Source organism: Dendrobates tinctorius, unplaced genomic scaffold (genome assembly GCF_039654945.1).
Source record: "Dendrobates tinctorius isolate UK_male_01 unplaced genomic scaffold, ASM3965494v1 ptg000019l, whole genome shotgun sequence".
In the NCBI taxonomy this organism is placed as follows: Eukaryota; Metazoa; Chordata; class Amphibia; order Anura; family Dendrobatidae; genus Dendrobates; species Dendrobates tinctorius.
Genome location: NW_027361687.1, coordinates 66,181,599 through 66,196,800, shown reverse-complemented (window position 1 = coordinate 66,196,800; position 15,202 = coordinate 66,181,599). Strand labels below are relative to the sequence as shown.

General features: G+C 42.7%; 2 protein-coding genes across 5 annotated transcripts in view; one reads left to right on the top strand and one right to left on the bottom strand.

Annotated features, from left to right (window-relative positions):
- LOC141083021 (high affinity immunoglobulin gamma Fc receptor I-like) overlaps window positions 1-9,077 on the top strand; it is a 62,414-nt gene extending 53,337 nt beyond the window's left edge. Inside the window, exons 8-10 of the mRNA XM_073567162.1 lie at window positions 3,650-3,724; window positions 4,980-5,064; window positions 8,988-9,077. Of these exons, the coding sequence (XP_073423263.1) occupies window positions 3,650-3,724; window positions 4,980-5,050 (146 nt within the window). The 3' untranslated portion in view covers window positions 5,051-5,064; window positions 8,988-9,077. The remainder of the gene's footprint in view (window positions 1-3,649; window positions 3,725-4,979; window positions 5,065-8,987) is intronic.
- METTL25B (methyltransferase like 25B) overlaps window positions 1-15,202 on the bottom strand; it is an 81,111-nt gene that overhangs the window by 9,906 nt on the left and 56,003 nt on the right. For 2 of the 4 annotated variants that reach the window (XM_073567159.1, XM_073567161.1), the window contains exon 9: window positions 9,872-10,043. In XM_073567159.1, coding sequence (XP_073423260.1) covers window positions 9,904-10,043 — 140 coding nt within the window. In that variant the 3' untranslated portion in view covers window positions 9,872-9,903. Of the gene's footprint in view, window positions 1-9,444; window positions 10,044-15,202 lie in introns of those variants that run through there. The other 2 variants (XM_073567160.1, XM_073567158.1) reach the window with 2 other exon arrangements.

Here is a 15,202-nt window from a genome sequence, read left to right as displayed (position 1 = left end):
ATCACGATCTACCCTCGGCTGTTAGTTAAATGCCGCTGTCAAGAGCAAGAGTGACGGAAATCCCACCCATCGGTGACCCCGTCACGTGATCGCGGGTCATCGATGGGTTGACATGACAACCAGAGGTCTCCAGCAGACCTCTATGGTTGTCATAGCCAGATTGCGATTTCTGCTACATACAGGCGATCTGATCATTGCCTGTATGTAGCAGAGCCAATTGAATTATGACAGCTTCTAGTCTCCCATGGAGACCATTGAAGCATGCCAAAAGTAAAAAAAAAAGTTTTTAAAAATATTTAAAAAAAATATATAAAAGTCCAAATCACCACCTTCTCATCCCATTCAAAATAAAAAACAAAAATCAAACATACATATTTTTAGTATCGCCGCGTTCAGAATCGCTCGATCTATCAAGCTATAAAAAGAATTAACCTGATCGCTAAGCGGCGCAACGACAAAAAAAGTAAAAACGCCAGAATTACTTTTTTTAGTTGCCGAAGCATTGCATTAGTGACAGGGCCAATTTTTTAAATTCTGACCAGTGTCGCTTTATGTGGTGATAACTCTGGAACGCTTCAACAAATTGATTTTGAGAATGTTTTATCACGGCACATTATAATTTATGATAATGGTAAATTTAGATTGATATGTTTTGTGTTTATTTTTAAAAAATATCTGAAACTTGACAAAAATGTAAAAAAAAAATGCAATATTCAAACTTTGAATGATTATCCGTTTAATCCACATAGTCACACCACACACAAACATTAATAAATAACATTTCCCACATGTCTGCCTTACATCAGCACCATTTTTAAAACGCTAATTTATTTTGTTAGTCTTTTAGGAGGTTTAAAAATATAGCAGTAAGTTTTCATTTTTTTCAAGGAAATTTTCCAAATTTATTTTTTTGAGGGACCTATCCAGGTTTGGAGTGACTTTGGGGGTCCTATATATTGGAAAACCTCAAACGTGATACCATTTTAAAAACAGTGCCCCCGACATATTGAAAACTTCTGTTAGATAGTTCATTAACCCTTCAGGTGATTTTCAGGAATTAATGCAAAGTGGTGTAAGGCTAGTGCACACGCTGCGGTTTTGGCCACTGCGGATCTGCAGCAGTTCTGCAGACAGTGTACAGTAGCATGTTATCCTATGTGATTTACAATCCACTGTGCACATGCTGCGGATTTTTAACTCCGGAAAAGCTGCGGTATTGGATCCGCAGAAAGAAATGACATGTCACTTCTCTTCTGCTGCGGTTTACCATCTCCTCCATTGTAGAGATGATAAACCGCAGGGAAAACCGTAGGCCAATCAGGTGAAACTGCAGGTCATTTTACCTGCGGTTCCGCAGATACAGATCCGCAGCGTGTGCACATAGCCTTACAGGAATGAAAAAGTGTTTTTTTACCACCTAAATGTCGCTAACTTCTGAACTGACCGCTATAACCGGGAGACTCTAAGGCCGCTATTTGGCCATGAACTGCTATGGCAAACATCAGGACCACACAATCATCATCTCGGGGTGTCAATTAGATTAAAGCGGAAGCCCCCACAATCTTTTAACCATTTATTTGATGTAGTCACTTTTGACAGCAGCAACTAAGGGGTTAAAGAGATATGGACATTGCCAACACTGGCTGTTTGTGATACAGCAAGTTGTCAGCTATAGTGTACAGTTGACAGCTGCTGGATTGTCCCCTTTGTCAAGGGCGTATGGGCTCACCTCTTTGTCCTGACTGCAGCCGCGCAATCTCTATGGTCCTGGAGGACCTGACCTGGAAGTCCCAGCGCTCATGCCCTATATCAGGCTGCCTCTTCCTAAGGGAGGCGCCTGATTATTGTTGTGCTTCCTTGCTAGGCCTGCTAGGTCCCTGCTTGGCCGCCCTCGGTACTCAGGTCCCCTGCCTTGTGCTCTGCCGTGCTTCTTAGCACACACTCTGCTTCTGCCTTGTGCTCTGTCATTCTTCTTAGCACACGCTCTGCTTTATCTTGTACTCAGGCGTGCTTCCCAGCACGCACCTTACTTTGCCTCATACCCGGGCATGCTTCTCAGTGCATGCTATACGCACTCCTGTACCCAGCATGCCCCCGCATAGACGCCCAGCACTCTCCAGCACCCTGCGTGCTCCCATATACACGCCCTGAACCCTACGTGTCTACGTGTACTCGCCCTGCATGATCCTATACCCAGCGTGTCCACGCTTTGCGCACACTTGTATCCGGCGTGTTCTCTCCTGAACCTTGCTAGACAAACTCTCTCGCGTCTTCTGTGAGACGGCCACATGGTTCCAGCAGCAGTCGTGGTACTTTACCCCCCAGGGTCTGCCCCTGACACTCCCTGTATAGAGGGTGGTCCTCACTAGGTCAGCTCGCCCTGGGTGCGTTGGAATCACGACACAGAGGGTCCACTCCAGGAGTCGTCACACCTATAACCATTTACCAAGCATGTATCTCTAGTACGAACATACAGAAAGACAAGACATACACCAAGGGGAAGGAAAGGGAAGGGAGAGAGCAAAGACTAGGGGAGGGAAGAGTCAAGGTTCAGATATTAATCTATTACGGTCTCTGTGCCCAGTAGTAGTCCCATGGAGCCCACACCGAGTTAAATTTTTTCACCGTTGCATTTAGGATCGCAGTCATATATTCCATCCTGCGAATATCATTACTTTTATGTAGGAGATGGGGAAGGGCGGTGGAGCAATCTGCTTCTAGTTAAGGGCGATCAGACATCCAGGCGTGGTAAGAATGTGTAAGAGCAGTTTAGCTGACCTTTTCCCCATCCCTTTAGGGGTAAGATTTAGCAGGTATATAGCTGGGTCTAAACCTACCTCAGCATAAAGCACCTTAGATATCAACGTACCCACCTCCTGCAAGTAACTCTGAATCCTTGGGCATGTCCAGAAAATATGGTGCAGCGTACCCATTTCCAGGCCGCAACGCCAACACACATCTGGTATTGCGAGATTTAGTCTGTGTAGGAGATCAGGTGTGTGGTACCAGAACATTAACATCTTATACTGGTTCTATGTATGAAAAGGGTGCAAATAGATGACTTAGCCGCCTTTTCCCATATGATATGCCAATTTTGGGGCGAGAATTCTTTTCCCAGGATAGTTTCCCACCTGCTCATATAGGTATGTTTTGGTTGACAACTATCTCGAGGGGAACAGAGAATTTTATAAATATCAGAAATTAAGACTTTGGTTGATGACCTTCCCCTAAAAGCCTTTAAAAGTCCGTTGGCAGGGAGATTCCTGAAGAGCCAAAAAGGGAATGACAAAGTGTTTAATTTGTAAGTACTGGTAGAATTCTTTGTTAGAAATGGGGAATCTAGATTTGACCTCATCAAATGAAAGAAGCCCAAGCGTGTCCCTGTCTACCACTTCCGCAAATCTAAACAGGCCCGCAGAGACCAAGGATGGCCCATTACATGTTCTAGACTGCTTGGAAGCAGATGTTGGAGTATAAAAGAAATCATAGGTGAGTTTGGAGAAGCCAAACCAAAATTTTTCATACATGAGAGCTAGACTTCCCTTGTGAATCGGATAGGGTCCAAAAGGGGCTACGGGACCGTTGCAGGTTTTTTCAGCCATAAAAAAGCCTGTATTTTTTTTAAATATATTTTCTTATATCCCAATAGCTGAATCTGTAGAGCCAGATGATGAAACTGAGAATATTTACACAGATCTGGACACGAACACCACCAGATGGCAAAGTAAGTGAAATGGTGAAGATTCATTCAAGTTATGTTAAAATATTTCTCTATTTTCTATGTAACCCTGCATCTTTTTGAATAAATAAACCAACTACCTGTCAGAAAAAAGTAAAAAGACATCCGCAGCTGTGTGAATAGACCCACGCGCGCATACACTGTGCACACCTTTTTATCACTCCTCATCGCAAAATTCAGACAACACTCACAGTACTTCCACAATTCCAGGTAAAAACAACACGTCATGAGAAAAGTAGTTTACTTCCGTGTAGTCTTATTTTGGCCAAGGCAGATAAAGGAATGGGAAGTCTTCATATTGTTATGTCCCATTTATGTCTATCCATCGTCATACTAAGAGCTCTACCTATGTTCCCAAGAAGTCAGCCACGCGAAAAATATCCAGCCATTGGTGGTTTGTGCTATTACCAATAGAGAAAAACACAGAGGGTGGGGGAAAAATATTACAGAAAAGCAGACATTTCTGAAACTGCAATTTGCAAAATGCATAATCTGTGTGAGTGAATCTATTTAAAGTATACCCATCCTTTCATATAAAACCCTGTAGAAAACTCACACAAATGTGATACATATACCCTTATAATACATCCAAACACTGTTCAGATTATCATGATCTGTAAATTACCATCCAGGGTAGTTCCTCTTCTTCAGCATTCTGCCAGCACTCTGGCAGGAACTTTTTTTTCACTTTCTGGAATCCGTTGCACCTGCTGTTGTTCAATGACTTACCTGACCTGAACTGTTATGGCTTTATGCAGCTTGACACACAAGAAAAAACAGTCTCCCAATGCAGTTTGTTTTATGATAAACAAATTAAGGTATGGTCACCCTACCCAAGTCCAGCATTGAGCCTCCACAACTACTCCCAGTGCATGTTATTGTCTGCAGTGATGATGTCACATGGACAGTGCTTTAACCATTTCATGAGCTCAGTGGCTCAATCTAAGTTTTATGCACGAGTCGCTCAGAGTCACTGATCTCAGTGCTGCAGACGTGATATCAGCACAGCCGACAGTAAGACACCTGGAGTGCTGGCCCCAGGATGGAGTAAGAAAGCATAGTTGTTTTTTCCTAAAGCAAACTGTTTCAGGTCGAATAGGGTTTTTCAAAAATGAAATGGTACTTAGGCATTTTGAAGGCGCTGCGGCATTTCAGATCACGTCACTGTGTATATTAACATGCCTTAGAATCATGTTGTTTGCGGAAAGATGACAGAATGATTGTTGTATCCGTTCCACAGACTTTTCACAGAACCCTCATAAAGAAGCTGTGAACGACTTGGTGAAAGAAAATCACTTTATCGTGTGTTAATTTAATGTCTTTCGGTAAGATGTTCAACATCTTTGTCAGCGGTCTCTTAAGCCTTCGCTTTAAGATTTCTACATACAGTTAGGTCCATATATATTTGGACAGAGACAACATTTTTCTAATTTTGGTTCTAGACATTACCACAATGAATTTTACACAAAACAATTCAGATGCAGTTGAAGTTCAGACTTTCAGCTTTCATTTGAGGGTATCCACATTAAAATTGGATGAAGGGTTTAGGAGTTTCAGCTCCTTAACATGTGCCACCCTGTTCATTGTGGTAATGTCTAGAACCAAAATTAGAAAAATGTTGTCTCTGTCCAAATATATATGGACCTAACTGTATGAGTCGAGAAAGGAGGATGTTTTTAGAGAACTCAGCTTAACTTCAGTCTATAGTCACAGCATCTAGTAGTACTGCAGCAATTCTTCCTGGCATAGATTTCCAGGAGTCTTTGAAATTGTTCTGTGGTTACATTGGTCCATATGGAAAGGATAGCTTGTCATAAATTAATTGTGATACTGATATGCTCCAAGCAGTGATTCTACCTCTACTTCTTTGATACTAAAGACCACCATACACATACTGAACGACAGTTATCTCTGGGAAGGCTCTCCCATAAACAGCAGCACTCGGATGACCTAATCATTACCCGTCACGTGTGCGGTGTGTGCTCAGGAGACTAGATCCCCGACGTACGTTTCGGTACAGTTTACCTTCCTCAGGGGGCGTAATGATTACGATGTTACATTCTCCCTTCTGTTTTCTTTATATACTCCTCTGTTGCATTAGGCTATACTTGGCATGGTAGACCTTTTTGTGATATGCCCCAACCACTGAGTAGGGCTATTTATCAGAATGTACTTGTTTCTCTAGCTATATTTAGCAATTACCTCCTCTTTTTTTAGAAAACAATGTATGTACATGCTGCATTTTACGGTCTTCCCAAAAGTTATTTATTGGAGGATACAGTGAGGCCATCTAAGCATCATGCAGCGTATATTTACAGTTAGGGAGTATTTTTTACCTTTACACCCCATGAGTGTGAGTGAAGTGTCAGGCTTGAGTTAACCAGTCACTGACCTGTACTTATCCTGATATCTGTCTGCTCAAAACTTTATCTCTGTTTGCACATTTTTATGTCTTTTTAAATATTCTTGAATAAAGTTTATATCTTTTTACATTTAGCTTAGACTCAGGTCCTCCTTTTTTTCTCTATATATGATAGAGTTGCTATCTTTGCAATGTAACATACATATGGAATGCAACTTTATACACTATAATTAGCTATATTATGATGATTTGGAGACTATTTGTGCCATATATGTTTTTTTAAGCTGACATTTGAAAGTGGCCTTACACTGTGTACAGATTAGGTTTTTTTTTTTTAACATTCTTAATGTTTCATCAACTACACCGCTTTGTGATGTTATTCCCTGAAGCGTTCGTTGAGGCCTTTTGATCTAATAGGACCTAATTTGAAGACCTTCAGGAGCTGCTTCAAAGTGACATGCACTTTTTTTTCTAAAAGATGTTTTCTTAAAAAAAACAGGTGAAAGTAGTGAAACCCCCCTCCCCCCCAAAAAAAAAACCACATCTGAAAAGTCAGCATGTCCTACCATATTTCAGACTGCTGATTGTTTTTTCTCCCTGAGATACAGTATATTGCTGCCAAACATCTTAGTTATAAGTCCATCTATGAATTTAGCAGAGACAAGGTGACTTTGTCATGTGTCGGACTAAAGCTCTTGGTCACTGCAGTGCTACACACCATGTTCCAGCTACATACAGACATTATCTTCTACATTACGAACATTGACGAGAATGGTGACCAGACTCCATGACAATACTGCATGTCACATGAACCAAGAAGGCGACATCACTGGAGCACAGGTGCTTGCAAATTGGAGTGATCTTGTCTCAGCATAGGCGATATTACTGAGTTCACATTTTTAATTGACGTTGCTAGAATCTAAATGGTGATCAAAAAGAGACTTTTTGGAAGTCAGAAAAGGATATTTTCTGTCAATGAGCGTCAGAGAATAACAGTTTAAAATCCATAAATTTTTGCATCTATGAAACTGTATTTTGACCCGAACTGGGCCCTTCCAAACATCTGAGCTTGGTATAAAAAAAGAAGAGTTTTAACCTACAATCATAATGACAAGTTCAGCAGCAGTATCAAACCTCAATTGTATTATGCATGCAGCACAACCACCTGAGGCAAATGCAGATTTTGCAGCACCCACCATATGGACAAAAGCATGTTTTTCCTCCACAGGAGGTTTCCTGACCTAATATTCTGCATCCATAGACATTAATATGAAGTCCGCTCTCATTTGAAGGATTTCTACAAAATTTTGGAGGTCTGTGGAAATGTATGCACTTTCATCCAGAAAAGCTTTAGTGATGTCAGAACCTGATGTTGGGGAGACATCGGGCTCACAATCTCCATTCTAGTAGTTGGATGAAATTGCGGTCTGGGCTCTGTGCAGCCGGTCACGTTCTTCCTCCAAATGCATCTTTATGGACCTTGGGGAACACAAAAGGGCCTTCCAAAAACTGTTCTCACAAAATTGGAAGCTACAATTATTCACAATGTGTTGTGCTGAAGAATTAAGATTTCCCTTCACTGGAACTAAGAGGCCGAGTCTTGATAACAAGCCCATAGAAATTGTCTTCCTCCACCAAACTATACAGTGGACACAATGCAGTCAGGCAGGAAACATTTTCCTGGCATCACCAAACCCAGACTCCTCCATAAAAGAAGTGAGATCTGTCACTGCACAGAACACGTTTCCTTGGTGGCGGATTTACACCTCTCCAGCCGATGCTCGGCATTCTGATTGGTGATGTACGGCTGCATGCAGTTGCTCGGCCATGAAGCTCCCGGCAAGGGCGCAGTGTTTGTGCTGATGTTTTAACAGGGGAGGTCTGGACTCTGCAGTTATGGAGTCAGCAGAGCGTTGATGACTTTTCTGATTTCTACTCCCCGCTCTGTAATGTTACATGTTGGTTGAGTTACTGCGGTTCCTTCCAAATTTCAATATCGCTCGTAGGTGATGGGGGAAGATTCAGGAGGAAGAAATGTCATGAAGTGCACCTATCAATATGATCATGTAGCAAAAGTTTTCTGCTGTAGATTGGATGTGATTCCACACCCAAAAAAGGCATCTTTTATATGTTATATATGTGGTTTTGCAGCAGACACAAAGCAGATCTCACCTCTGCAAATACTTCCACATTGAAAAATCCGTTTTTCTCTCCTGAATTTTTTTTGCTGCATGTGGATACAGCTTTCCAAACAAGTCAATAAAATCACCAGAACCTGCAGCAGTAGAGGCCTGTCTCCTTCTCTCTTTCGACCATAGACATGTAATATCATCCTAAAGAGACCACAAACATAGCAATGCATGCTGGGTAGTGATTACCACACTATAAACCTGACATGCTAACCAAAGCAGAAAGTAGATGGAAAAAGGAAGGAAGCTGCAGGGAAAAGCACAGAGCTAAAGACAATCACACCAAACCAAACACTAAGCAATGGAAATTTAAAAGCATGTCACTTAAAACATTAGTTGTCTTGTAAAATAACATCTAAATAACACCTATATACAGGATAGCTGATAAATATATGATCAGCGGTGGTTGGGTTGCTAAGAGGAGATCTCAGTGGAGCGGTACTAGTCATGTGTGACCACCGTTCCATACTCCGTCTACAGCAGTGGTCGTCCCACTTGAGGCTTCAGTTTCTTGGCCATTGATAAACGTTCTTTATGGAAACCCCTTTAAGCAAAGTTTAGCCTTAAGAGTGCCTTTGTGTCTTAAAATGTCGTGTGTTTTACAAATGGTGTAATAAATGGCTGCAGATCTGCAGTAAATAACAACTAACGACTTCTTTTCTTTCTCCCTCCTTCTACTTGCATGATTTCTCAACAGTGATGCCTGGAACAGACGGCAGCTCCTTTGATGGAAATATCTGCTCCTTTCTACGCTGCCTGATGCCATGTAATAAAGCAATAAACCCAGCATTCTGAATTTATCCGTTTATATAAAGATGTTGACACACAAAATCTGCACTGTGAAAAACAAAAGAATAATGAGATGTCCACAAAAATATGTTTAAATGGAGCATGTCCATATTATCTAGCTATTCGATTTCGAGGGCTAATGTCATCCTGCCAAATGGATCCCAAACTCCTCCAAAGTGCAAATTAGTGGGATCCACTCTCAGATGCTTGGGCTCAATACTTCCTGTACCAGAGGCCATCCTAGCTTTTCTACAGTCAACAGTAGCAGGCATAAACAATAGGGTCTCAATCAAGGAGAGGTCGGAGCAGCAGCCTCTGTACCTACAGCTCGTCATTCAACAGATGTACATCAATTCGACACAGGTTAGCAAAAGGTACTTTTATGTTAGAAAAAGTCACCTTCATTTATTTCGGACCCCCAGAGTGACACGAGAGCCCCTGTCCCTTATGCAGATACCGACCTCAGTCTGGGAATTCCCATCTTGTAAAGTGACGACAAGATGTGTCTGCTCCGGCCTCTGGGAGTTTCACCGATCCTGAAAATGAAGGATGGTCAGGGGTCCGCCTGAGATCAGTAATCTAATCACTAAGCGTCCGTCATTCACAGGATGAAGGAGACCCTGCCCATCACCAGAGGTGCCATGTAGAGTAAGAATTAAAACTTCGGACCTCTAAGAAAGCTCCTCACCAAATATCGACGCTTCTATCGACGTAAAATTTGTATGGGGTCAAGAATGTAAAAAAAAAAATTAAAATCAACATTTTTTTTTCTATAAATAAAATCCTGAAAACCTGATAAGTGGGCGATACGCTCTCTGTATCTTCTATCCCACCCTCCAGTGATGGCATGTGATCCGCTCCGTGACATCAGACAGGGGGGGATTGACTCCTTTCGTAGCGACAAGGACCAGATTCCTCGGGGAGAATTCAGGTTTAAACAGAGGGACAAGATCACAATGAAATCCTGTGAGCAAAGAGGAAAATGTAACGTTATATGATTAATATAGCGATCTATACACCACAATCATTAGATATTGGATATTGAAGTCATAGTGATTTTATGACTTCAATATACACCAATTCCTAGAATATTGGGGCTGTAGCCCAGACTTTGGACTGTGCCCCCTTTACAGACTTTTCCAGCACGGTGGAGACCTGGCCTCATACTAGGGAAACTGCAGCACCATTAAAAGATGGATCCCTTTTTTAATTGCGCTTTTTTCTCCCTTTCTACTGAGAGTCAAAACTTTTCTATTTCCCATCAAGAAACCATACGAGGGCTAAATTATTGCTAGATGAGAGAATGACAAGGTTCATTTAATCATATAATGTACTAGAAAAAAAAATCCAAGGAAATCAAATGGTTCAAAAGAATGAAAACAAAATGCAATTCTGCTATTGTTTTTGTGTGGCAAAAACACATGGTAATTACTATGCATCAGTACGGTTGTGGTTATACCAAATTTATATAGCTTTTTTTTTGCTTTACTGCTTAGAAAGTAGCCATATCACAATTTTTTCATTGATAGCATTATATCAAGGCTTGTTATTTTTGTGAGATTGTACATCAGATGGACCCGCCTGCACCTGCCAATCTGTACATCAGCTGGACTCACCTGCTGTGCCAGTCTGTACATCAGACGGACCCGCATGCACCTGCCGTGCTAGTTTGTACATCAGACGGACCCGCATGCACCTGCTGTGCTAGTTTGCACATCAGCTGGACTCACCTGCCGTGCCAGTCTGTACATCAGCCGGACCTGCCTGCACCTGCTGTGCCAGTCTGTACATTAGACGGACACGCCTGCACCTGCCGTGCCCGTTTATATATATCAGCCAGACCCGCCTGCAAGTGCCGTGCCAGTCAGTCTATCAGCCAGATCCGCCAGCACTTGACGTACCAGTCTGTACATCAGCCGGACCCATCAGTGTTTGCCGTGCTAACTTGTGTATCAGCCATACCCAGTCCGCTCCTGCTAGTGCCTGTCTGCTTCATCTGTCCTCTCCTTTTGGGCCGTTCCAGTTACCTGTCCCTTGAGGGACAACTGCCATGTGTCCATAGTCTGTCCTGGAGTAGCATCTAGTCTCCATCTGGAGCCAAGCATCACCCCACAATCAGGGGCACCAGTGAAGAGTCAGGTGTTCACCTAGTTACGTCCCTCCAGGCTGTCCTAGGATCACGGCACAGTGGTTCCACAACTCCTGTTACACCTTTCTCATATATTATGGCAACCTATTAAACCCGTGCAAGGGTATGGACCAGCTAGAGACCCTTTGCTTGTTAGCTCAGTTAGAAGTCAATGTTCCTGATTTCAAAGTGGCAGGAAATGTGTCAACTTTCCAAAGACAATACTGACGGAAATTGGTACTGAGAAATAGGGACAGGTTCTTGGAGTTACCAGGTCACACTCATGTCATCAAACATGAGCCTCATATTCGGGTCAATTCAAAGCCCTGTAGAACTCCTGGGGCCACAGAGAGGCAGTCTCAGAGAAGGCAATACAGAACCTTCCACACCACCTAACAAAATCAGTTATGGTAAACTGGCCCCAGAAGGAACAGTGGGTTGGCGGATGGTGCCCAGCTTTGGCTTTGAGCAGAGGGGGAGGGTATGTAGCAATGTCAGGGAGGCGAGGGTTAAATCCTAGCTCTGCAGACTCTGATTAGTGCACCAGGCTGGCCTGCATATAACCAGGCTAGGCATTCATAAAAGGCAGTCTTCTCTAAGAAGAGTTGGCACAGGCTGTGTACAGAGAACAGAAGTATCACTGGATACGATAGACAATGGCTGCTTTGTGTGACCGAGGTGGGGCTAGCTCAGCTGTGTATTAGTCAAGGTCTGTGCTGTTTAGTCAGCGCCTTGACAAGGCCAGGATTTATGTTTATGAGTTTGTCTTTGTGCTGTGCAACCTGTGGAAAGCAATAAAAACTGCATTTGTTTGGACCTCCTCCCACCTGCTCTTTGGAGGTCCATTAAAACCAGCCCATCATATAGCTTTATACACACCATTCCAACATGCAGTGTGCTGGAGGAAGCTATTCTGGTTTTACATCACTGACGCCATCATGCGCAGTGACATGTATCTCCCCTGCACCAGTGATTCTGTCACAATATTTTATATATATATATATATATATATATATATATATACACACAGTACATATAAAATGTAATGTAATGCAGCAGCGGTGTCCACGCTGTCCAGTGATGAGGCGGCAGAGACCCAAGCAAGTTCAAAACGTGTTTAATGTCCAAAAACTCACACAGTGCACAGAACGCTGTATCCTCCGGATCGCAGCCGGGAACACAAAAGAAAGTTCAGGACCGCTTGCCGTGAGCAACCGCACTGCCGTGTACTCAGGGGGTGCCAGACCTTTTGGCTCCACTTGGTCCTGTGTTCCCTCATACAGGGAATGCTTTGTGGACCAACTGCTGTGTCTGCTTGCAAGACCAAAAATTGACACACCCGAACTCTTCCTGCAGGTTTTTTTTTCCTTTACTCCACTCTGTGGCCATGGGCAGTGCTTATCGCTTTGCATTTGTGTGGTGTGTGTATATATATATACACACACACACACACACACACACACACGTCATGCTTTTTAATTTGCTATATACATTTATCTATTTTTATGTTGCCATTTCTAAATATACACTCCCTGACAGAAGTTATGTCACTTATTAAATATGACTCTAAAAGCACCACAACTTCATTCACCAATGTTATGCAACATATATCTGTATTTTAACCCCTTAACGACCGCCGATACGCCTTTTAACGGCGGTAATTAAGGGTACTAAAACCACAGCGCCGTTAATTCACGGCGCTGTGATTTAAGTGAATAGTGCCCCCCAGTGTCGGATTTTCTCCGGGGTCTCGGCTGCCAGGGGTAGCCGAGACCCCAGAGAACATGAATCGGTCGGTTTTTACCGACCCCCGCTTTTGCGATCGCCGTTATTAACCCTATAACGGCGACCGCAAAAAAAAAAAAGCCGCAATTTTACATTTAATTTCTCTCTCCTCTGATGTGATCGCACATCAGAGGAGAGAGAAATAGGGTCCCCGATCCCCCCCCGGTACCTCTCCGTGGCCCTCCGTCCCCTCCCGGTGGTCCCACGTCCCGCCGGCATCCTCCGATGGGCGCCGCCATCTTGAAAATGGCTCCGGCTGGCAGATTCCATTCATTATTTTGATCACTATGATAAACGATCATAGTGATCAAAATAAAAAAAATAGTACATAACCCCCCCGTTTATCACTCCCTTATATAGGCCAATATAATGAAATAAAGTTTTCCATTAGGGTTGGGCTAGCGTTAGGGTAGGGTTAGGGTAGGGTTAGGGCTAGGGTAGGGTTAGGGTTGGGCTAGGGTTAGGGTTGGGCTAGGGCTAGGGTTAGGCTAGGGTTAGGGTTGTGCTAGGGCTAGGGCTGGGCTAGGGTTAGGGCTCGGGTCACGACTAGGGTTAGAATTAGGGTTAGGGCGAACTAGAATTAGGGTTAGAATTAGGATTAGGGATTAGGGTTGGGATTAGGGTTAGGGTTGGGATTAAGGTTAGGGGTGTGTTGGGGTTAGGGTTGGAGCAAGAGTTGAGGGGTTTCCACTATTTGCCAACTTTGGGGGTCTAAAAATTGGGGTCTAAAAAATCACTTTTGTGGAAATAAAAAAAGACTTTTTATTTTTACGGCTCTGCGTTTATAAACTCTTGTGAAGCGCTTGGGGGTTCAAAGTGCTCACCACACATCTAGATAAGTTCCTTAGGGGTCTAATTTCCAAAATGGGGTCACTTGTGGGGGGTCTCCACTGTTTAGGCCCATCAGGGGCTCTGCAAGCGCAACATGATGCCCGCAGACCATTCCATCAAAGTCTGCATTCCAAAATGGCACTCCTTCCCTTCCGAGCTCTACCATGCACCCAAAACAGTGGTTCCCCCCCACATATGGGGTATCGGCGTACTCAGGACAAATCGCATAACAACTGTGTGGGTATGATTTCTCCTGTTACCCTTGTAAAAATAAATATTTGGGGGCGAAAAGATCATTTTTGTGGAAAAAAAATGGATTTTTTATTTTCACGGCTCTACGTTATAAACTTCTGTGAAGCACTTGAAGGTTCAAAGTGCTCACCACACATCTAGATAAGTTCCTTAATGGGTCTAGTTTCCAAAATGGGGTCACTTGTTGGAGGTTTCAACTGTTTAGGCACATTAAGGGCTCTCCGAATGCAACATGGCATCCGATCTCAATTCCAGCCAATTCTGCGTTGAAAAAGTCAAACGGCGCTCCATCCCTTGCGAGCTCTGCCGTGTGCTGAAAAAGTGGTTTACCCCCACATATAGGGTATCAGCGTATTCAGGAGAAATTGTTCAACAAATTTTGTGGTTGATTTTCTCTTTTAACACTTGTGAAAATAAAAAAAATTGGTTCTGAAGTAAATTTTTTGCAAAAAAAAGTTAAATGTTAATTTTTTCCTTCCACATTGCTTTAGTTCCTGTGAAGCACTTAAAGGGTTAATAAACTTCTTGAATGTGGTTTTGAGCATCTTGAGGGGTCTAGTGTTTAGAATGGTGCCACTTTTGGGTATTTTCTGTCATGTACACCCCTCAAAATGACTTTAAATATGATGTGGTCCCTAAAAAAATGGTTTTGTAAATTTTGTTGTAAAAATGAGAAATCGCTGGTCAACTTTTAACCCTTATAACTTCCTAACAAAAAAAAATTTTGCTTCCAAAATTGTGCTGATGTAAAGTAGACATGTGGGAAATGTTATTTATTAAGAAATTTGTGTGACATATCTCTCTGATTTGAGGGCATAAAAATTTAAAGTTTTAAAATTGCAAAATGTTCAAAATTTTCGTCATATTTCCATTTTTTTCATAAATAAACACAAGACTTATCGAAGAAATTTTACCACTAACATGAAGTACAATATGTCACGAAAAAACAATCTTAGAATCAGCGGGATCCATTGAAGCGTTCCAGAGTTATAACCTCATAAAGGGACAGTGGTCAGAATTGTAAAAATTGGCCTGGTCATTAAGCTGCAAACTGGCTCTGTCGCTAAGGCTACTTTCACACATCAGGTTTTCGGCGTCAGGCGCGATCCGGCGTCGTGCCGGAATGC